This window comes from Cibotium barometz, chromosome 61 (genome assembly GCF_041138505.1).
Source record: "Cibotium barometz isolate CiBa-2024 chromosome 61, ASM4113850v1, whole genome shotgun sequence".
Taxonomy (NCBI): Eukaryota; Viridiplantae; Streptophyta; class Polypodiopsida; order Cyatheales; family Cibotiaceae; genus Cibotium; species Cibotium barometz.
Window position 1 is genome coordinate 19,981,049 of NC_141106.1, and position 25,476 is coordinate 20,006,524.

The 25,476-nt window shown below is 39.2% G+C and overlaps 1 protein-coding gene across 1 annotated transcript; it reads right to left on the minus strand.

The window, feature by feature from the left end:
• Positions 1-1,914: 1,914 nt before the first annotated feature.
• On the minus strand, positions 1,915-3,153 carry LOC147604643 (L-type lectin-domain containing receptor kinase VIII.1-like). Its single transcript, XM_086794995.1, has one exon. It carries the CDS (start codon positions 3,151-3,153, stop codon positions 1,915-1,917), a length of 1,239 nt encoding a protein of 412 aa, XP_086651121.1.
• Positions 3,154-25,476: the final 22,323 nt, after the last annotated feature.

Consider the following 25,476-nt stretch of genomic DNA (forward strand, 5'->3'; position numbering starts at 1 on the left):
GGAGAGGAACATTACTAAATAGGAAGACAAGAGAGTTCAATGAACAGTTCACGAGTAGAGCTCTTGCTAAGGCATTGTACTATATTGTTATTACTCAAGAATAGGACATGGGTTGGTCCTTGTCTTATTGGTATTTGTCTTACTTTTGTTCATTCTACATATCTCTCTCTATTCAGTATTCAATCTTGTGTTTAGTGTAGTCTTGTCCAAATGCAGATCATTGTTCGGATTTAGGAAAAACTTAGGAACTAACTTGCTTTGCATTCAAAATCAATCTCCCCCTGTTTAGATAGACATGTAGCACAACGTTCTGTCTTTGGGTTATTGCATTAGTCGCTGCTCCTCCGGAGCCGACTAGGTGGTCTAGACACATAAGTGCCAGATCTAGATCAAACTCTGACATGGTGGACACTCTTACATGTGCGCTTTGGCTATTATTGCTTGCACACACACTAAACGATCAAAGAATTTAGTTTTTTAGTAAAATTTGAGTTTTTCTTCACGTAGATTATTGGGATTAGAGTTTCCTTGGGAATTTCTTAATAATGGACTATCACACTTTTCATAGATTTCATGATTTCATATAATTTGATCAAACCTACGTTGAGGGGAGATTTATGTGAGTCAGTGTGAGTGAGAGTGAGAGAGCTCGAGGATACTAGTCATCAGGAGATTCAAGATATACTATGGAATGCATTTTTGATCATTCTAACTCTACTATTTTGATTTTTACAAGACTCTATTTTTTTTATTTTTATGTAAACTTCAGTTGTGTGATGATGAGGAGGAGACTAGTGAGGAGGCCCTATTGGATGTGATAATTCTATGTTACAATTTCTCCAATTTTTTTGTATTTGTGATGACGAAAGGGTGCCTTACATGTTGACATGCATTCATGGCACCCTGATAATAACTATATCTTTGCCAATGCCAATCCTTCCTTCCATTTTGTCCATCGAAAAGAGGACAAACCCGAACCAAAGGGAGGTAAACAACTTGGTTCGTGCTAGTTTTTAAACTTGGTTCATGTGGATGTTGGCAGTGAGAGAGATACACAGGCTCGGTTCTTCCTCAAATGATGTGATAGGTGGAGCAAAACATACTCCTAAAAGTGAGGTTGATAAGCATTATGCATTATCCTTGATGTGTCATGCATGAGTTGTATTGTTCATCCTTTCTTTTTTTATTTTTGTATTAAGAGGCCACTACACTACAAATATTTTGATCATGGCTCAATGGACCTATCCTAATATTGTTATTATTTTTGTATGCAAGAGTTAATGATCTAGGTTAATACAATGTTTTCAATTGATATCCATTTGGTGATAGTTTTCATTCTAAAATCGAGAGAATATTGTGTCTACTCATACATAAAAAATGGAATTTGGGGAGCTATTATGTATAAAAAACATGAAAGAAAAATTTACAACTTTGATCATTGCTTGCAAAACTGCCATATTAATAGCTAGCTCAACACAAAAGCATGTTTTAGTGAGGCAGAGTTTTGTCTACAAAGGAGTCATGAAGAAGAGCTCAATAGTGAGCTAGCTACTACAACCCAAAGGCTTATGCAACCACAAAATACTTTCACAATTTGTTTTCTTTTGTAGGAAAAGAAAGAGTCACCGCCATGGTGGGAGAATTATTGTTCGACGATGGAAACCGTGATAAAGACAACTAAATTTTATGACAAAGTAGGACTTATTTTAACTTAAAGGAGATAAGCTACTTTGATACAGCTGTTGGAAGAAAATTGTCAAGTTAAGACTGATTGGAAAGAAAGGTAAGGGAGAGTGATCATTTGAAAATATAATTAGTAAAACAAGCTTCTGATTTTTTTTTATGAGCTCCCATACTATAAATTAAGGGCTTCATGCTACACAAAGAGAAACAGGAGAAATTTTTCATCACAAGTCAGAGAGAGAGTCTCTCAGACCCCGTCCATGTGTTGAGCCGGGGTGTATTGTACGAGCCGGTAGGGGAATCTGGGTCAGTTTGCTGTTCCTTTGGGTTGTGTCTTCCTGGAGTACGACTTCCAGGGCTGTGGACGCTGGCATAGCCGGGCATGGTAACAGGGAGAACAGGCAACTGCATGTGTCCGCTCAGAACGTTACTGGCTTCCCGCATGGTGAGGCGGGCCTTGGGATCGGGATAACAGCACGCCAGCCCTGAGACCAACACCCGCTTCATCTCATCCGGGTTGAATATGTGGTGGAGCCTTCTGTCCGCAGCCTCAACAATTCTTTCCTGCAAGTGAAGATCCCACACCCAGTCCACTAGCGGGTTGATGCGGGGAGTATTCGGCTGAGAGTGACGGTCGATAGCGTCCAGGGGGTTTCTGCCGCAAGCGACCTCCAGCATCACAGTCCCAAAGCTAAACGCATCCGACTCCTTCGTCGCCCTGTTTGTGTGCCAGTACTCGGGCGCCATGTAGCCCCGCGTGCCCATGGGCATCCTTTCCGTCATGTAGAAGGACATGCCCTCCTCCACCTTCCTTGACAGCCCGAAGTCACCCAACTTGGCGTTGAAGTTATAGTCCAGCATGACATTGCTGCACTTGATGTCCCTGTGAAGGATCACATTGTCGCAGTCTTCGTGCAGATAGAGCAACGCTGCTGCGACCCCTTGCAAAATCTGGAACCTCCGCTTCCAGTATAGCTTGGCCACGCATTCCTTATCGTCGTAGAGCAGCTTCTCCAGGCTGCCGTTGGGCATGAAGTCGTAGACCAGTAGGTATCGGCTGCCCTCTGGTGCACTCTCGTAGCACCAGCCTCGCAGTTTCACCAAGTTCCTGTGGCGAATCATATTGCTGATGATGGTCACCTCCGACTCAAACTCTTTACGGCCTTGGAAGGACTTGGCGGAGATGCTCTTGACTGCCACGGGGACCGGCGGCTCCTCGTTGCTGAAAGAAGGAAGGACGCCTTTATAGACGGGGCCGAAGCCGCCTTCTCCAAGCATGGTGCTGAAGTTATCGGTGGCACAGCGCAGGTCATCGTAGGTGAAGCGTTGAGGTCCCTTTGTGGACTCCAACCGCTTCACGAATATTTCCGTGGTGCCGTTCCTCATGGGGTTTCTTCTATCAGGAGTGAGCATGTGAGGGTCCTCAAGGGACAATTGATTCCCCTTCTTTGGGGGCCACAAGCAGGCCATACAACCGCTTGTCATATTATTTGCAGGACAACTAAAGCGGTGGATCCAGGCGGTGGCGGAGCAGACAAGTAAGGATTCAGGAAGCGCAGTAACAATTAAGATAGCGAGTAAAGGAGGTTGGGGTAGAGCAGCGGTACAGAAATCCTCTAGTAAGGGTAGGAGACCAGTAAGGTAGGGGAGTAGGGGTAGACAATGAAGCTAGCTAAGAGTAGGGGTAGTATAGAGAAATGAGTTAGCAGAGGGGGGAGGGGTAGACAGCTAAGGTACCTAGAGCAGATTGATTTGCAGCTTGGTTGCTCAGAGTCACGCTTTCTTATACTACTCCTCAGACCTCGAAGCTTGAGAAACTTCATTGCCAGTTCGTTGTTTCTAGGTCAAGTCAAGCAGTGATTGATCCCTCTCATCTGTGCAACGTAGAAAAAATCGTTACGGACAAATCATTACGGACTTACACTTTATGCATGGGAAAAAATTCCATAAAAGTTTAAAGGTGCAGTGCTATTACTTTTTTTTTTCAATAAAAGGCAGCTTTATATCAAGTCGGTGCTAATACAAAAGGTAATTAAATAACAAAAATAATGAAGTAGTGACATAATATAATTACGAATCCCCTTCACAAAAGGCAGCTTTATATCAAGTCGGTGCTAATACAAAAGGTAATGAAATAACAAAAATAATGAAGTAGTAACATAATATAATTACGAATCCCCTTCGCTCGCGAGTTTTTCAAAACATCTTTCTTCTAAATTCATGATTGGGGGTGGATTTACCTCTTCTTACTAGACCCTACCTTTTCTAAATCCATGATTGGGGATACACCAGATCATTAACTCTTGCATACAAAAATGATAACAATATTAGGATAGGTCCATTGAGCCATGATCTAAATATTTGTAGTGTAGTGGCCTCTTAATACAAAAATAAAAAAACAAAGGATAAACAATACAACTCATGCATGACACATCAAGGATAATGCATAATGCTTATCAACCTCACTTTTAGGAGTCTGTTTTGCTCCACCTGTCACATCATTTGAGGAAGAACCGAGCCTGTGTATCTCTCTCACTGCCAACATCCACATGAACCAAGTTTAAAAACTAGCACGAACCAAGTTGTTTACCTCCATTTGGTTTGGGTTTGTCCTCTTTTCGATGGACAAAATGGAAGGAAGGATTGGCATTGGCAAAGATATAGTTATTATCAGGGTGCCATGAATGCATGTCAACATGTAAGGCACCCTTTCGTCACCAACAATCACAAATACAAAAAAATTGGAGAAATTGTAACATAGAATTATCACATCCAATAGGGCCTCCTCACTAGTCTCCTCCTCATCATCACACAACTGAAGTTTACATAAAATTAGAAAAAATAGAGTCTTGTAAAAAACAACTCAAAATAGTAGAGTTACACCATATTGCAGAGAATCACCCCACGAATATTTGATTATTTATGAGAGAAGTATAGAATGATCAAGAATGCATTCCATAGTATATCTTGAATCTCCTGACTAGTATCCTCGAGCTTTCTCATTCTCACTCACACTGACTCACATAAATCTCCCCTCAACGTAGGTTTGATCAAATTATATGAAATCATGAAATCTATGAAAAGTGTGATAGTCCATCATTAAGAAATTCCCAAGGGAACTCTAATCCCAATAATCTACGTGAAGAAAAACTCAAATTTTACTAAAAAATAAAATTCTTTGATCTAACACTATCCAGATAGTAATGCTCTCTTCCCCACAATCTCAGCCAGGTAAACCAAGTCTACTCTAACCGTCCATCCCCTTATTCAATTAATTCCCCTTTTTCCTTTACAACTACAGGTACTACCCATAGTTGTAAAGGAAGGGGTACTACCCATTCATCACGAAGCAGTTACAAGTTTGTTAAAACAAGAAGGCCGGTTTGTTTCACGACAGCCAGATCAAGCGGTGATCTAGGTGGTGGCCAAACAAGCTTATTGGGCTCCAACACTTGGGGCGATCACAGGTGCACATTGCACCAGTAGTGAATCCCAGAGTTACTTTCAAAAAAATCATGTTTCCGGATTGCCTCTGGTCTGGATCCTCTCCTCGAGACTCCATATGGCATGTTCCAGCCACCTTCATCTGGTACCTCCTCTGTCTTGCTATGCCCCCCTTGATGGGGCGATCCTGGGCATACCTTGGCTCATAAGCCCTCTTCTTGTTGCTTACCTAGGCATGCCCTATGCCTGTCCTCTTGTCGGCCCTTCGGAACTAGACATCAATGGGCCACACCTTTGGATGCCTTGCCCTTGCCCTCTTCATTGTTTCCACATTCATGCGTGCTCTGTGCAGGCATGGAGCTCTATTTGCTCTAGGGTGATGGCACCTTCTTCAAAGACCATCTGCTCAAGTTCCTTTGGCCTTGTTTTCCAACCCGACTCAATTTTCACCCATAGGGCGGTATTCCTGTAGGTTATGCCTTCAGCAACCCCCTTCCCCTTTCTGCTTTGGTGGCTCCATTGTTGGCGAGGGGCATTAGAAAAGTCCGTCTTTGAATGAGCTTTTGCCTCCTCACCTAAATCCGTGAGTCATAAGAGCCCACACCTTCCACGCACTGCCCTAGATTCGGGGGAGGGGCTTCTTCCTTGTCCTAATGCTCCTACTTGAGAGCTGCTTTGGCCCTGTCTCTATGTCTTTGATACTTCAAATTGGTTCATGAATTTTGCAATTTCTTCCTAGTTGGAACGTCTCAAATCATTCATTGTCATTTTTCCTCCTCTTCCTCTTGTCACTCTTCCAGGCGTAGCAGCCTCTACATGCTTTTCGAGGGCCTTTATTGTCTGCCTATCCTCTTTTTGCTGCTCTTTGAACTCTTCAACTAGAGAATTAAACTCTTCGATTTGGGCTCTTATCACAGCCTTGTCACTTTCCTTCTCGTCCAATTTCTTTGTAGCTACCCATGCATTCTCCTTCAGCTCCTCGTCCAATTTCTTTGTAGCTACCCATGCATTCTCCTTCAGCTCCTCGTCAAAGATTAGGTCCATTAATTACCCTTTATATATAACAAGTTCCTTCCCCTTTTCATATGACACCGACTAGATTCTTTTCATCTCACTTCAAGAGGGTGAAACTCCTTTTCTAGACTTCCAATTCATTCTTCAGCTGCTCGTTTTCCATTTGCAGCCCTTTTTCCTTGCTGGTGCCTCACCTAGTGGTGCCGGCCTCCATGTCCACTTGGTTCTGTTCAGCTGCTTCCACAACCTTTGTTGGTTTCGGGCCTTTTAGCTTGGTTGGATTCAGATTTTCAGATCCTCCCTTTGTATTTTCATCATGTGAATGATAGGGCACCATCTGCCTCTACAGGAAGGTGTGGGGGCTTGCATGATGGCTATCAATTTGTTTAGGTATTCTCCCCACATCTCCTTTAGGTCTTCGATTGCGTGCCCTTCCCGTTGCTCCATCTTCTCCACCTCAAGCTCGTAGACCTCTGGAAAATCTTATGCATCCAGGACCATTAACCTAGCTTCTACCTTGGCCAACTCTATCTTGTCCCTATCGCCCCTGCTGGCATGCACTTCCTTTATGACCTGAGGTGCTTCTCTTTGATCAAGGCAACATGGCCCTATATTATAGCATGGCTTTCCCTGGCCCTGTCCATGTCTATTTGTGAGTGCACATTCTCTTGTTCTTTTCGGTTCATTGCTTCCTTCATCTTCTCCATTTCCACTCTAATCTCTCCATTGGCCTTTTAGAGATCTCGGATTTGGCTCTGCATTTCTTCCAGGTGGTTCACTTCCATACTCCTCATGCACAACTCTTCTTATAGGGGTTCTTGCTGTTTCCTTATCATTTGGATGACCATGTTCTTTTCCCGGATTACCACCTACATCTTGGTCATTTCTTTAATCCCTCTGTCATGCATCGTTGGAGGTAGTCGAGAGCTCCATGCACCTAGTCTGTGTTAGTGGAGTCCTAAAAATTTACATCACACTGGTTGTAGAGAGATCAAACTATTCTTGTACAAGCTGCAAGCTTGTGGTGGTTGCAACCTCATGCTTTGCCGCTCTAGCTAGTGTGACAGAATAGACTTGCCAATTTCAGACAAGTCCTCCATAAGCTATTTTCTGCTCTTTGCTTTTTTCGCCCCACAGTGTCCCCTTCCTTGGCAGTCCTCCCCTTCTTGCTTGTCTTCTTCTCACCAAATTCAAAAACCCTTTTCTTCTCGAATACCGTGCCTAGTCTTTTCCTTGTCCAAAACTTTCTTGTTCCTAGGGCTTCTCAACTCCATCTTCTTTGCGGCATGCGTCCTCCCTATGCCTTGCATCCTCCTTTTGCCCCACATCTTCTTTGTGGCTTTCTCCTTCTCCTTTCTAGATCCTACTTGTGCATTGAACAAGGATGCCAAACAAGGGCTAATTTTTGTTTTCGTGTTTGGGTGTGGTTGATCTTCCCTATCTAGTCCTTCATATTGTGATACAACACCTCTTCCCAAGCCACCTTTGTTCCAGCTTCCGCAAGCTCACAATCTCGAAGGCCTTCCTCCATATGCAATATGGCTTGTGGGTGAGATTGATCATCTCCACCACAAAGCGCATTTGCTTTTTTCTATCTTTATCTGATGTGTTTGTAATCTTGAACTCATTGGCCTTACTCTCTAATGGCCCAATTTGTTAATTAGGTCCTCCTCATAGCTCGCTCTCTGCCCGCAATTTGAATAGCTCGGTGACATACAGAGAGGGCTGGACACTCTCTTCTCACCTGATGGGAGCGTAATGATTGGAAGAATGTTAGATTTCTCGATAAAAACTTGGGAAGGAGAAATATCCTAGGTGGGATGGTCTATTTATGGAGTTCTTCATGTTGGAGCTATATGCATCACACCCTAACTTGACCTAGATCTCACCTATATATATAAACTCATAATCAATATGAACTAGTCTTTTGGGAGAGTATATGGTGTAACTATCTCTATCTTCATCATGTTTACATGAAGATACATGGTGTGTCCAAAGGTTCATGGGTAATTGTGGATATTACCAGAGATTTATCTTCATGCATACAGACCTTGCATGACCACTATACAGATTGCGCATTATCTTTGAATGGAGTGAAGAATGTGAGGAAGCATTCTAGAAGCTGAAGATGGAATTATCTTTAGCTCCAATACTTAGACCAACAAGATGGGAAGTGGATTTTCATGTGCACATTGATGCGTCTGCTTTTACCATTAGCTATATCTTAGTGCAACTAGGGGAAAACCATATGGGTTTTCCTTTGTGCTACGCAAGAAATTAACTAATTAACGTAGAGAAAAACTACACAACCACCAAATTAGAAGGATTAGCCATGATATATGTAGTGAAGAAGTTTAGACATTACCTTTTGGCCAATAAGTTTATGTATTTTGTTGACCATCAAGCACATCTATATTTGGTGAACAAGCCTTGTTCTACTGGGTGGATCACTCAATGGTTGCTAATTCGTATGGAATTTTATTTTACAATGATAGTTAGGAAAGGCTCCTAGCATGTTCTAGCTTATCAATTATCCAGAGTTCCAAATGGAGTAATTTCCCACAGAAGTGGAGGATGATTTTCGTTGTGCATGCCTAATTCACTTAAGCATGATACTAGATTGGAATCATGAACTAGCTCATTTATTATCCATTTGCTTACCAATAAATGAAGACATCACTCCACATTAAGCTCGTAAGTTTATCAAGGAAGAATCTCTATACACATTTATAGTCAGTAACTTGTATCGGCGAGGTAATGATGACATCTTAAGACTATAAATTCATGAGGACCATTATATTGAAATTATTGAAGAAGACCATGTAGGCATTTGTGGAGGCCGCTTTGCTACTAAAATTATCTCATGCAAAATTTTGAAATCCATGACGTGGTGGCCTACCCTTTTCAGTAACGCAATTGAATTTGTCAAAATATGTGATGTATGTTAGAGATTTTTGGTGACTCTGGGAAAGGATTGCATGCCCTTAACTTTTATGATGTCCTTGTAGCCATTTTCCAAATGGGTCATTTATTTTGTAGGACCCATAAGTCCAACAGCTTGCTATACGCAATCTCGCTACATCATTGTAACCATTTGCTATTATACCAAATGGGCAGAAGCTAGGACTACAATGTGGGCTGATGCTAGGTTGACTTACAAGTTTTTGTATAAAAATGTTCACACAATTTGGTTGTCCCCTGGAAATTATAAGTGATAGAGGAACCCATTTCTTGAATGAGATAGTGACTTTCTTGCCAGAAAAATTCATCATGATCCATAGGAAATCATCACCTTATTATCCTCCACAAGAAAATGGGAAAGTTGAAATCCAATAAATTCCTTTGTTCGATCTTTGACCGCGATCTTTGACCGAGACTATAGAGGCATCACATTCAGAATAGGAACTTAAACTTCTTACTACTCTTTGGGCTTATCATACAAAATAGCTACTGGCATGACACCTTTTCGTTTAGTATATGGTCTTGTTAATCTAAGGTTAACGAGCACCACCAAAAAATCTTGTCAAGATCTTGTACTCAATGGATAATGGAGAAGTCATCATCAACAACAAGCTAAGAAGACACAGCCAGCTTTTGGAAAAGCTAACAAAAGGGATTGTACATTTGCAGTCAAGAAGGGGTGGTCATGGACATCAAGAACTATCAATTGGTCACCCAAACCATGAAATGTCCACCCAAAGTGACCGTAGATGCATGTAGCATGCCCTAATCTTGTATTTTTCACTTTATGTTGTACTCAATGGGAATGGCATGGCTTGTATAAAGGTCATCATCTTATTCATTTCTTGAAAGATATCTAGTTACTTCTTATTACTTCACTTTTTTAAGTGTTGGGTGTCCAGCTTTAGTGAGTAGATGCCCATGGCCAATAAATGACTTTAACTAATGAGAAGGGGACATCATTACCTTGAGTGTTGATTAAGAGTGTGCTCTTTCTCCTTGTGTTAAAGCTCTGTATCCTATCATCTTTCCCTCTTGGTAGTTCTTGTGAGAGAGAGAGTGTGTGTGCAAGTCTCCCCTCTTGCCCACTTTCCCTCTTAGTCTTGCCATGTCTTGCTCTCATGGTAGTGCGTGTGATAAAGTGAGTGTGTGTGGTGGGAGTATCCCCTCTTGCCTTCTTTCCCTCTTCTTCTTGCCATTTCTTTTTAGCTGTGAGAGAGTGAGAGTGAACTACTATCTTGAGTGGTGGAGCATGGTCTTGCAACAATGGGGAGTCCCAAGATCTACATAAACAACTCTTGTGGTGAGAATGGGAGGCAGGTCGTCTCAAGTGCTAGCCTACATTCATGTGGTTTCCTCTTGTATGAGATGGCATGTAAGCTCCCAATGACTTGTAAAAGGTGAGTACTCCTCATTTAGTTAGCTTTGTGCTAGTGAGTATGGTGAATTTGGGCTTTCCATTTGCACCACTACCGAGGACCATGATTGTTTGCCTTAGTTTTTAAAAAACTCTTGCGTAAGTCTTATTCGTCTTCTTGGCACATGGTGAAAGACCCATGTGTGGAGTTGGAAATTGATAAATCTAGTGATTTGTTTTGTTTGAGATGTTTTTTGTGGGATTAGAATGATTTGTGTTGGATTTACAACTTAAGACATAAGACACAATAAAGTAAGGCGATTTTGTTAGTATTATCTTTCAATAATAATTAGTGTTTTAAGTTTTTTTAGTTAGTGTTAGTGTTAGGGAGTAGTATTAATAGTAAGGATTAACTTTCATATTTAATAATTAGTGTTAGTTTGCTAATGGGTGAAAGCATGGAATGGTGGAATTCTATAAGAGTTATATAGCTAAATTTAATATCAACGGTAAAGGCTTAAAACATATATATATATATATATTTTTGTTTTAATGCTATATAGCATAGAAAATGAAATAGTAAAAATGTCACTAGAAATTTGTCTATGTTAGAATCTAGGTGATTTAGCATCCGTTGTGTGCATGTGTGCATATTAACATTGGGGACAGGTTAGTTGAGCCCAAGGATAAAATAATAGACATGAATTCGAAGGTTATTCTCTCATGTAAGTGGCCAATTTCTAAAAGGACTAGTAAAGCCTAGAAAAATCTAGATAAGGGCTAGGTGGCAAGCCCTCATCGCTTGGGCTTTGTCAATGCCAATTGTGGCTTCACTTTATTTGGTGAGATATTCTTAAATTTTAGGAAATGGCCCGGGATATTTGAAGTGCCTGATGGTGGTATCTTCTTATTGTATGACTATGTCATCTATGACATGCACTAAGGCATGTGTTTCTGAGAGGGATGGTAACTTAGTGTCATGGATGACCTAGTGCCTTTATCGACTTTGTGTCACTATTTGACTTTGTCTCCAGTAGATGTGTGTGATTGGTCTTAACAAATGTTGTCAACATCGCATGCATGAAATGCATGTGTGACATTAGTGAGGGATTACATAAATTACTAATGCGCATCTAACCTTTGTGGTTGATGTAATCTAACTTGGCTAAGCTAGTGGGTACTAACTATCATTGAGTGTGATGTGTGAGTACTTTATACGCACACCCTGCTTGGTATTATGTATGCTTGATCAAGGAGAGGGAGTGCTAGAATCTAGGTGATCTAGCATCCATTGTGTTCATGTGTGCACATTAACATTGGGGACAGCTTAGTTAAGCCTAAGGATAGAATAATAGACATGAAGTCTAAGGTTATTCTCTTATGTAAGTGGCCAATTACTAAAGGCAATAGTAAAGCCTAGATGGATCTAGATAAGGGCTAGGTGGCAAGCCCTTGACATCATTGCTTAGGTCATTGGGAGAGCTCTTTGAGTCTATATAAGTTGTACATTTCTTTGTGAATAATGAGAAAATTTGATAGGTCTTTGTGACCTTCCTTTGTGGAAACACTTGTCCCAAGCTTATCTCTTTGCTTGTCACTTTGTTAATCTCTTACTTCACTTCTAGCTTTGTGCTAGTTATCTTAATCTTATTTGATTATGTTTATTAGAGTAGGATTAATGTTTGAGGTTAGGATTAAGCTTTGTGCTTGTGGCAATTAGGTTTTCAGTCTCTAGTGCAATCGGCCCTAATATTCCAATAGTTTGAACATACGTTTCAAATAAAATGAACTACAAAGTAGCGGCCTCTTTATGTCATGATAACGCCCCACATGCCCCTCTCTTTAGGATGTTTCAAGTAATGTGCTCAAGCCCCGCCAAATTCCATTCTACGATTCTCTATAGCATTCATGCCATTGACTTCCTTCTACATCAGTGCTAATCACAAGCTACTATAAGGGGTGAGTAATGTGATTTCATGCACTGAATTTTTTGGAAGGGCTTTGCCTACGCAACCTCGATTATCTTTATGAAGAGATTGGTGGAAGGGAATATAACTAAATTTTACAAAACCCTTCTCTTAATTTAAAGGGTGTTTCAGCCTTCTTATGAAGGTTTTGACTCCCTAGGAAGGGTACTACAACCTTCAAAATCTAGCTTTGTTTGTTGCTTTTTTTTATATGTTGAGAGGTTGCATTTTGGTACTTTGTTTGTGTTTAATTATTTGCGTTTAATTATTTGCATTTGGACCGGAGATACCTAGAAGAGCCAACACACGACGAGGAAGAGGTCTAGGTAGGGGGGCGCAATTCCTAAAAGACCAAGGGTGGATCCAACCATTGACCTTAATGGAGCCACAAGGATGAGTCTGCTGAATATGGCTGCAAAGATGGGCCAAGGAATGGTCATGGAATTCGGCACTACTCTAGAATCCGTACCCTCCCAGATGAAGCCACACATCATTTCCAAACTCGTCCAAAAATATTAGATTGAGCTATATAGAAAATATAAGGCTATACAGCTAATTGCTTTGTACTATATAGTTAAAATTCATGTCTTTATGCTATATTAGGATATATAGCTCAGTGAATGTGCTATATAGCTAAGATTTGGATATGTAGCTAAGTACTTTTAGCTATATAGCTATGATTGGGCTATATGGCTTATAATAGGCTATATAGTTAATTTCTCTCTGCTATATAGCTGAAGATAAAGTTGCTTTATGCTATATTAGGCTATATAGCTCAGTGGTTATTCTTTGTGCTATATAGCTCAATTAATGTGGTATACAGCTAAGATTGGGATATGGTGCTCATTGCTTTATGCTAAATATCTAATATGGTGGGCTTTGTACCTCAGTGGTTTGTGATATATAGCTTATATTATAGCTGAATGCCTTGAGCTACATTGCAATTTCAATAATACAAGACAAGAAGTATACATAATCTATTGGAGCATGTGTTATGAACCTATATTCCACCTAATGGTAATGCTTTGCTCATACCTATAGAGAATATGGAAGTTGTGTTGCTCTCCTAATTGCAAACATGTCATCCCAGAGAGAGAAAAGGGTATGATGGGGCTAAATCGCAAAGCTGTCAAGAAAGAATAGAGAAAAGGGTATGATGGGGCTAAATCGCAAAGTTGTCAAGAAAGAATAGAGAATTGGTAAGGGATGCACAGGATATCTTAGTAGTTGCTAAAGCTGACGCCTTAGGTGTAACATCTGACAAGTGATTTTTCAGGTACAGAAAAAAGGAACATCTGGGTTTGTGGTCAAAGAGCCTACAAGAGCACCATCACAAATATCCATACAAGCCACAGGTAACTAAACTATGTTATTTTATACTTAAAGTTAACTTGCAATACTGAATTCAGTTATCAGTTATGTCTCCACGTGTTATTTTATAACAATTCTCACACGTTAGGCCAATGGTCAATTTTATTACACCCAAGATGACCCGACAACGCCCCATGGTGCATAGTGCAAGTGAAGAAAAGTCAACACTTGGTGTTGATTTGAAAGAAATGTTGGCAGGGATATGTGTGGAAGCTAATTGTTTAAAGGGAACGCCATCACGAAGGCAGAAGAACCCTAAGCGCACGAGATATCAATCCCCAAGCGATCAACCCTAAGTGCACGAGATTACATGGACTTTAATGTGGCATTGTACATTTATATGTAGGAGCTCGGGTTTTTCCCTCTTGTGCTCCCAAGGGTTTTTTTACTCCTCGCAGCTGGAGACCTTTATTTGAGTAGGGGTGTTGGAGCTATATATAGCTAGCCCTAACTCACTCTAGGTCTTGCCTATATATGTGTGACTTGTGACTAATATGATTCATTCTTGTGGAGCGTATGTGGTGTCTCTTGTCTTGTCTCTCTCCCTCTCTCAATAGACTGGTGATGATACATGATTATTTACATCTGATAGATCGATATGGAATTTGTTCACATGGTAACATTGATTGGTTGAGAGTTCAAGTGTAAGTGAGGATGGATTTAAATAATCGTAGAATATCCATGATGTAGGAATGATGGGAGATAATAGTGAGTGTACATATGATGGTGTTGTTGAGAATGACTCATGGTTGGGCATGTGCATAGGTATGTACATCCAATGTCTATGCATAGGTAGTTGTCCACTTGGCGGCATCGGAAGGTGTCACCATTCGAGAAGAGCAAAGAGGTGGTAGTTGAGAATAGTAGTTAGGTGTTGTTACCTTTTTGGGAATGCATGGTGCGCAGCAGGGACAAAGAGAAAAAATGTCTAATTTTTTTACATATAGAAATGAGAGAGCATAGAGAGAAAGCTGAGGTTCTGGATGAACACAGGAGATGGACAATAGAGATGGGGAATTGAATGGTTAGAGAGGCTAAATTGAAGCTTAATTGAAGAGAAAACATTAGTATTAGAGATTGTGGGTGAAGTTGTAGAGGAATTTGGACAATTTGGGTATGTGGGATTCAGAATAGAGCATAGGTGGATGTACAGGTTAAGGCACATGTGAATTGGAGGGCTAGAGCATTTGGGGCACAATATACTCTATTAGAATGTGGTTCTTTTCCAAACCTTCTTTTGATGATTGGAGGTGATGTTAGTTTGTGGGATGGCTATTACTTGCTAAGAGTTCATCATAAAGGGTTTCATCTTCTTCAATTTTATCAAACAACTCAGATTCCTTTAAAGTGAAAGTAGGAATCATTTTATGTCTTGATGTTGTAATCTCCATTAAGAAGGGATTACTGTAAGTTTTTTATATAATAGAGTGTTGTGTGGGCATCCAAAGTGTTCTATATCTAATGGTTCAATTTTTGAACACTGACTATTGATTATGAATTTTGAGTCTTGAGATTTTGTATGTGTTGAGCTAAAGGAATCAGTCATTGGTTGTATTGGTTTAACTTCATCAAGTTAGAGGTTTTTGATAACTTTTAGAGATTAAGCATGAATTACTAGCATGAATTAAGTCTATAACTTGTATGACTCATTTTAGGGGAATCATCAAGTAATTGTTGGTTCTTGACCAAGTGGTCCATTAGGGAAAATTGGAGCCCGTTTTGTGGTCTTTTGGCTAGAATGAAAAATCCCACTCCTGTAATGATAGAAAGGCCAACATAACGTTAGAAAACTCATAAATCAAATTCTAATTTGCAAAAAAATAAAATACTAAAAATACTCTTTATTTTAAATGTGAACGTCATGCATTTAATGTAGGTGTATTTTTTTGACCGGATTTTTAGGTTGTCAAAGTATTCAATGCACCTAGAAGGAAATCAAAGAGGAGTGAAAAAACTTCCCTCCCAAACATCTTTTCTCACTCATGGTTGAGCTATTCTTTTCCCACTCTCTTTTATAGGTATTTCTCCATTGTTACTATTCTGTGTCATCTATTGCCCCTTTGTTCATCAAAAGTGTTGATGACAGAAAAATATAAGCATCGTGCATGTGCAAAATGTCATTTGGAACAAAACATGGAGGAACAAACAATATGTGAAGAGCTAACTTCTAAACAACAGAGACCTTGAGGAGCTGTTGTTAATCCCATTTTGGATTAACAATCATGCTCCTCCAATTGAGGAAATTAATAAGTGTCATGAAACGGCACTGTAAAAGTTATACATTATGAGATATTGGCCACCCAAGACCTTGTTAAGTAAGTTTTGGGCGCCCAAGTGTGAATAAGGAGAAATATATATAAGGCATTTTCTCATAATTAAAAGACACAAACTCCCTTTGTGCAATTGAGAGATCTTCTTTGTTTCTTGAGAGAGATTGAGAGAGAGCATTCTAGCATTTGTGCCTCTTCTATGCTTGTATGATTCATGCTTGTGTAAGAGAGTGAGAGAGAGTGATTGCCTTATGCGATGGAGTGAGCGACTCTACAGTGACAGCATGAAGGTGGATCTTGGAGGTTTGGAGCTTAACAAGTAAGCTTGGAGGCCTCAAGGGACTTAAGTTCAAAACATTGGTAAGTGCCCTATGACAATTGTGTTCTATTGCTCATCCTTTAGGTGAATGCATTGAGTTCCCTCAAGGAGGTGTGGTAGCCCCCCCCTAACATTCTTGGCGCTCCATTGCCACAGAAAAACCTTTGTTTCCTCCTTCCTCTTGGAGTTTCAGCTCCCATTGCATAAGATTCATGATTGCCTTTGCATTTTGGTAGTGCATTGTGTAGGAAATGAATGGATAAGATTTGTGTGGAAGTAAAAAATCGTGTGAATTTGGTTATGTTTGTTGTTTATATGTGTGGTCGAGTGGTCTTAGAATAGAGCTTCAATGTTTTTTCTAGTTAATTTTGATATTTGCATCATTGAAAGCATCAACGTGAATGAGTAGGTTGGTGTTCTGTTTTCAACTTTTCCAAAAATTCACAAAAATCTAAAAAAACAAAGGAGCCATTGATTGTGCCTTTAACTTGTATTCCACTCCTTAGACATGGCACAATCATTTTGGGAACTATTGGATAAGTATTTTACACCTAGAATCACATTAGTCAACAAGGGAAGTTCCCACGTGAAACTGTAGGAAAATGTTCACGTCGTAAACCATTTTTTGCCGTGAACCGCTGTGGACATCAGCACTATGATTAACATCGCAATTCACGGGATTACCTTGCCAAAAATAGGAAACCTTATCCTAACACCTCTGATGTTGTGAGGTCTGACAAAATTAAGAAATGTGAAAGTGCAGAAAATCGTTCACGAGACGTGAACCTTTTTTAAACTTTCACGGTGTGAACCAGTTTTTGTTCACGATGTGAACCCTATCTCTTGACGTGAACATTTTCCTGCAATCTCACGCCTAAATCAAATCTAATCTTGGTATAGTCAGGTTAAGGCTACGAAGGTCTTGAAAAGATTGACACCCATAACAAGGTAATGAGGAATTATGATTCCAAGAACAAAATTTTTTAAGCACGTGAAAGTGCAAAAATTCGTTCAAGCCGTGAATTGTTTTCTGACACTTCATGCCATGAACTGTTCTCTACAATCTCACAGCCTCAGAAACAGATTGATAGATTCTGATCAAAACTTACTGGGACATCAAAATAGCTTATCAAATCATACATACATACACTTAAGATTTGAAAAGCTCATCTGAGATGATCTTACACCTACTAACGATAGTACATCAAGTACCCAAGATCTTCCTATAAAAAAAGTGTGGGTTCAGGTCACTCAGTAAGAACTCACTTGAGTGTCTTAAGGAACGTGACCACCATTGAAACTAGTAGTGAAGTGTCCATGGAGGGTTGACGTACTCTGGGTTTGGGGAAGAGGAGAAACCACCCTCCCCAAACAAATCCAGAGGTATCATTGATATCGCTAATGGATTTTTTGGTCTCTAACCCAGTCATCATGATAAATAAGCGCAATCTATGGGCATGGGTCCGTCAACCAATGACACTAGACTTACTCCAAGGAAAGAAGTGCCTATCCAAACGTCAAATTCAAGGTTGTCGGACACCGGCATCCCCCAAATCAGACAGGACATGGCAATTGTGGCTAGGACAGGTCAAGTATTCTTGCCCACCTCAGAGGAAGTAGAGTTAGATCTAAAAAGGATCAAGATGGAATGACAACTACGAGAGTTGAGCTTAAGGAAACAAGAGCTCCATACTGTGAGAGCTGAACAAAAGGAGATGGGAGGTTCAGACCTACTCCAATCACAGGGTAAGGCGCCAGAATTAGTCATGGGAAGAAGTGAAGCAGAAAATACAAACTTAGAACCCATAAATGAAGAGCTTAGAGCTGAGGAAGGATTTGTAACCCTAGAAGAAGAGGATAATCTAGCAAGAGTGGCAGGTGAAGTGGAGGACCGTCTGTTTACCAAAAAGGATATTCAGAAGATGATCAATCATCCTACATTCCTACAAGATATGGAACTTTTAATTCTGCAAAGGTGTACAGAGGCAAATAATGATGAGCCACTCCATGGTGCAGTGGTGGTGGGCAGGACCATCCCATGGACCGCCGGAGATACCTAGAAGAGCCAACACAGGAAGATGAAGAGGGCACAATTCCTAAAAGACCAAGGATGGATCCAACCATTGACCTTAATGCCACAAGGATGAATCTATTGAATATGGCTGCAGAGATGGGCCGAGGAATGGTCAGGGAATTAGGCACTACTATAGAATCCCGACCCTCCCAGATGAAGCCATACATCATTTCCAAACTCGTCCTAAAATATTAGATTGAGCTATATAGAAAATATTAGGTTGTACAGCTAATTGCTTTGTACTATATAGCTAAAAGGCATGTCTTTTATGCTATATTAGGATATATAGCTTAGTGAATGTGGTATATAGCTAAGATTTGGCTATGTAGCTGAGTACTTTTAGCTATATAGCTATGATTGGGCTATATAGCTTATGATTGGGCTATATAGCTATGATTGGGCTATATAGCTTATAATAGGCTGTATAGTTAATTTCTATGTGCTATATAGCTGAAGATAAAGGTGCTTTATGCTATATTAGGCTATATAGCTCAGTGGTTATTCTTTATGCTATATAGCTCAGTTAATGTGGTATATAGCTAAGATTGGGATATGGTGCTCATCAAAAAATCACTGATTTATGGTGCTCACTGATTTATGCTAAATATCCAATATTGATGGGCTTTGTACCTCAGTGGTTTGTGCTATATAGCTAATATTAAGCTATATAGCTGAATGCCTTAAGCTATATAGCAATTTCAATAATACAAGACAAGAAGTACATATAATCTAATGGAGCATGTGTTATGAACCTAGTGTAGGGCCAATGATTCTTCTATATAGCTAAGATTGTCTATATATTGCCCCATTCTATATAGCTTATTTTGTGCTATATAGCTTAGAAAATGCTATATAGCTCAATGCTCTTGGTGCATGGAATCTACCTATAGGAGATAGGTCAGATTGTGTTTTATAGCTCAAATATTTGGCTTTAAGGATTTTCACATGTGCTATATAGCAGGATCAATACTAAATGATATAAATATTAAATACTATCATGAATGTTCAATAGATACTCACATGATTTTGGACTTGTTTCTTGTTTCCTCAAAGATTTTTGGCAAAAACTAAGCTGGAGTTTCATGAGGAGACTAACCATCTCAAGTTTTGTGAAAGTATGGAGGTGCAATCTGACCATAGCAAAAAGTGTAGATTTTTACCTCTCCCCCCAATCGTAGAGGTGAAGACTTTAGCAAGAAACTTAATTGGGGATTCCTTTGTTTGCACATGTTGTGGGCTCCCTTTGGACACTAATTTCCTTGAAGTATTTTTGTTGCCTTGCCACCATGTGTACCATATCATTAGGCAAAATATGGACTCTCATTTTATCCCCTTAAGGATTTCCACACCTCCTCTCTCTAGAAAATGGGCTCATGGTGAAATTTTTACAAATCAACTCAAAAGTGAGCAAAGTTTGGACATTTGGAATCTACTCTTCAAGACCTTTCCAATGATATATAGCATGATAAGCACTTTCGAGTATTCAAGAAGTCCCCAAATTGGTGATGACATGGCATGTAAAATGCAAGGTCATCACCAATTTGGGGGCTTCTTGAATAATCAAAGTTCTCCATCATACTATATATCATTGGAAAGGTCTCGATGAGTAGATTCTAAATGTGCAATCTTTGCCAACTTTTGATTTGATTTGCAAAAATTTCACCATGAGCCCATTTCTCTAAAGAGAGGTGTGGAAATCCTTAAGGGGAAAAATGAGAGTCTATATTTCACACCTAATGGTAATGCTTTGCTCATACCTATAGAGAATATGGAAGCTGTGTTGCTCTCCTAATTGCAAACATCTCATCCCCCCAGAGAGAGAAAAGGGTATGATGGGGCTAAATCGCAAAGCTCAAGAAAGAATAGAGCATTGGTAAGGGATGCACAGGATATCTTAGTAGTTGCTAAAACTGTGCTTTAGGTGTAACATTTGATGTGATTTTAAGGTATAAAAAAAAGGAACATCTGGGTTTGTGGTCAAAGAGCTCACAAGAGCGCCATCACAAATATCCATACAAGCCAAAGGTAGCTATACTATGTTATTTTATACTTAAAGTTAACTTGCAATACTGAATTCAATTATCAGTTATGTCTCCACGTGTCATTTTATAACAATTCTCACACGTCACGCCAATGGTCAATTTTATTACACCCAAGATGACCCGACACAACGCGCGATGGTGCATAGAGTGCAAGTGAAGAAAAGACAACACTTGGTGTTGACTTGAAAGAAATGTTGGCGGGGATATGTGCGAAAGCTAATTGTTTGAAGGGAACGCCATCGCGAAGGCAGAAGAAGACAACCCAAAGCGCACGAGACTGGTGATGAGCTAGATGTATACTTTAGTCATTTTGTAAAGAAAAAAAACCATCTGCCAAGCATAAACTTTATTCTAGTGATAATTCGAAGGACTCTAATGATGCTAATTAACATTATGGCATTCCATCGTTTTTATATTGTAGCCCAAGGGCAAGATTGTAAATGGATTTTGTATTCTAATTTAGTCATTTCCTTTTCTGCATTTGTATCTTTTCCTTATTACATACTGTTTAAGCACTTGCACCATCTATTGTACACTTCACACTACATGGTTAAGGTATAGACCTCAAAAATGTGTATTGTTAATTAGTTTTCTATTGGTGCATGTTATAGATATCCCAAATACGTTGACCATTGTTAATTAGTTTTCTATTGGTGCATGTTATAGATATCCCAAATACGTTGACCATTGTCAAAAAAGGGGACCAAAAACACGCTTAGTCATGTCATCTAGCATTGGAGTCTCTCTTGACGATGATGTACATGATGTCCTCAATGAGCAGCCATTGAAAAATGGAAAAAGCTCCATCTAAGTACAAAGTTCTAAAGGGTAGGAGTGCTTCTAGAGCCAAAAGTCGAAGAGAGCTGTTGAGATAGATAAAGTAGGATATATGGTAGGGGTTGTAGATACAAGCACTTGCAACAGCCTAGGCGCAAGAAGAGGAAAACTAGAATGCAATCCCATTGGCACAAACCTTTTTCTCTCGCTGGTCATTTTATGCCAACAAATAAGAAAAATGCTAATGCTACAATTGATGGGCAAGATTTTGACGCTAGGGTAGATGTTGACGCTAGGGTAGATGTTGATGCTACAGTTAATGCACAAGATTTTGACACTAGGGCAGATGATGATGCTACAATTGATGCACAAGCTTTTCACGATGTCGATGGTCAGATGTTGATGCTATAGTTAATCCGCAAGCTTTTGATGCTAGGGACAAATGCTAATGCTACAGTTGATGCACGAGATTTTGACACTAGCGCGTAGATATTGATGCTATAGTTGATACACAAGATTTTGACATTGGGGTAAATGTTGATGTTAGAGTTGATGCATAAGCTTTTGATGCTAGAAAGATGCTAATAGAACAAGCATGATGGTTGATACAAAATCCCCTACACTAGTGGATTATGTGCAAGATATACATCTTGGGGTCTAGCAAACATGGAAAACAAGATACTGGATACAACATCCCTTGCGTTAGTGGATGATGTTGAGATATTGAGCTCATCTAGTGAGGTGGTGGACACTGATGGCCCCTTCCATCGCATCACAATCAAATATGTTTCTTTTAGAATCCACATGCTCCATGCGAAAGTGCCTTCCCTTTGACCATATTGCAATATATATTTTGTACTAACATTTAAAAAAAACATGACAATTAGTATAGTGTATTAAGCAAGGTTTATATTATAGTGCATTAAACAAGGTATATACATGAGACAGAGATGAAGAACATACTTACTTGAAGGTCACATCCTCTTGCATACTCATGCTCTTCTCTTGTGATCATCTCTCCATTTTGGATGCCATCGATATTGCCATACAAAGCCATTCTATATTGATCACATTTGGTAAAGGGTCCAAGCTGGGCAAGAATGGCAAGCATCTATTTGCTCTTCTAAAAGCTCTTGTCTCATCCTTTTGTCTATTGATTGCATCCTTGTATCTCCCAATCCACTTCTCCATGATGGGACTTTCTAGAATGTAGAATGTATTGACCTTGTGGCATAATGATTCATCCATTATTTATTGCCTTCCTTTTCCTTGTGGCACTTTAGTGATTAGTCGGTCATCCTCATCATTACTCCACAATCATGGCATGGAAGGATCTATGCAAGATAGATGTTTTGAGATATACACAAGATCCTCTTGCATCAACCATCCCTCTACCATGATTGATTCTAGCCTTGCTCTTTGCCTCACAAAGTCTATTAGGTTTTCATGAACCTTTGAAGGAAAAACATTGAACATGAACAACACAACAAAGCACCACTTCATCAACCAAATGCACCACAAGATGCAATTGTCTAGTGAGAATTATTCTAGGAAAGTTATCCTCGATCATACACATTGCCTCAATAGCATTGAGACGGGCCATGTCAATGGATTTCGATTCTATCTCCTTCAAGGATATGTACCTTGCATACATAGCAATCATGTGTACTATTTACCAATACATAACTTATGAGCACATGAGAATACCAAATATGCAATATAACTTAGCTAGTGAATTGAAGAGAAGATCCATACCTCACCAAGCAATATAACTTAGCTAGTGAATTGAAGAGAAGATCCATACCAAATATGCAATATAACTTAGCTAGTGAATTGAAGAGAAGATCCATACCTCACCAAGCTTCACATTTTGTAAATAGCCTCTCTTGCCTTCTTGTCTCCAACCACAACCAACTAAAGCAATTGGAAGAATAAATTATACATAGAAAAAAATGGAAGTTAGTATATGAGCCTACAAATTATGTACCATAAAGAGAAAAGGAATAAGAGAATATTTATACACATGTAGTATCCTATGCCAATCATGTGCCTTGAGGCCATATAATTGTACCTCTCCTTTCTTTTTGGTCTTTGTGAAGGCACCCTTCATTACTCTTGTTGGTGTATGAAAAGAGGAAATCACGCTTTTCACCTTATTGTTCTCCTTCTTGGTTAATACCCATGGTGCCCTGATGGCAAAACCCAGAAATCTTTTGCAAGGCTCGAAATCCTTGTATTGTCTCACAACCCCATACCTTAGACCTATCTACATCACCAATGTTTACCAACCAAAATTTCCTTTTTTACGTGAGGGGTCACCTTAGTGGACCATGCATAGGATCTGGATACACCATTAGACATTGTTTTTGTGAAAAAATCAACAACATCAACAGCCTAGCTATGAAGAACAACATCGCTCTCTTAAAATTTTCATGTGTTAGGGCCCTCTTCACTACACCGCTAGCGCCCTCCACCTTGCCATGGCTTGATCCAAAATAAAATCCATGTCATCTCAACACCTATTAGTTGGTAAAATCACCCAACAAAGTAGAATGGTCTTGCAGCTTTGAACTGTGAAGCCGGACCATCTAACCACATGTAGGGCTTCTTGAAATTCAAACCCTACTCTTTAAGCCACTCGTTAAAGAAGAAAACAGTGCTAGACAAAGAGGGTATTATGCTTTTTATCATTAGAAATGTACAAATGCATCTCCTTGACAATACAGTCATCCTTACCGTTATTTCAATACATAATATGAACAAAACTTGTGCACTAATATATATGCTAATGTATGGATTGTATCTCATTTTGTTTTTTAAATGAGTAGTTCTCAGTAAAATCTACTATTGATACAATGCTATCGGAAGGAAAGATCTTTAATCACTCTCTATATTGATCAGCCTATGCCATCTATATATAAGTGAAATTGTGCGTGATAAAGGTTTTAGTAAGGTCCTATATTATCTTTTTCGGTTCACTACTAAAAGCCACATTCTTGAGGGACAATACTATCCATTTACTTTTACCATGCGTGTTTTGAACTGTCTTTGTTGTCTCCTCTTGTTCACATGGACAAAAAGCAAAGATTTTTCATGGAAGATTCATCACATTGGCCCATAAGACAGTTGTATTGGTGAAATGTCGAATACCGCTCCTTTGTACATACACATGATTCCCACAACTGTGTAATCCTTGAGAAAGAGTGCTCAACAATGAGACATTTAGCCCCACGGTTTGTAAGCATTACACTCACATGTACATGAATTCCCACCAAATGCAAAAGCATCTGAGCACATTATACTAAATGCATCTTTTAAAAACATCAATTGTTGGTTTGCCATAGGAAATTCTGAACAACAAACTGCTGGAAGATGCTCAATTAATCAAAGATAAAGATTGGGAGATTAAGATAATGACTCTAGTTTTTGTATAAAGATTTCGTGAGATAATAGAAGCTTTGATTTCGAAGAAAAAAAAACATTAATTGTATGTGGCACACACAACAATACATGTTCTGATCTTTCAAATTTCATACAAACCATGCTTGAGCTTCTCAAAGGACTTTTTCCCAATTTGCACATGTGGGTGGGTGTCTCTAAACTTAAAAAAATACTCTGTCTAAAAAAGCCAAGAATCTAGTAAAAAAGTTACAATCATAGCTTTAAAAGACACGAACAAAATCATTAAAATACCACACAAATTTATTCATAGACCTATATAAATTGTAGAAAGATAACTATCCATATATATAAAGCATAAGAAGACACACATAGCTATATAACACATATTGTGCTATATAGCAGAGATAGAGTAAGTTAGAGATAGTTTTAAATATTTATGCACTAATTATATAGCACAAACAGAGTAAGATTAAAATAATAATAGCTATATAGCATAGCAAATACATATACATGCTATATTTTTTATGTGTAGCTCATAGCACAAATACGATTATGTAAATGTGCTATTTTGTTTATTCAGGTGCTATATAGCAGAGGGACATGTAAGTATTTTTGGACTAGATATATAGCATACACATAGTTTTATAGAAAATATAGAGCTATATAGCATAGATAAGGTATTATTAAGTATTAATAGCTATATAGCACATACATATGCATGCTATATGTTTTAGGTGTATTTCATAGCACATATAATTACCTATTGCTATGTTATTTATATATAGAGTTGTTCTA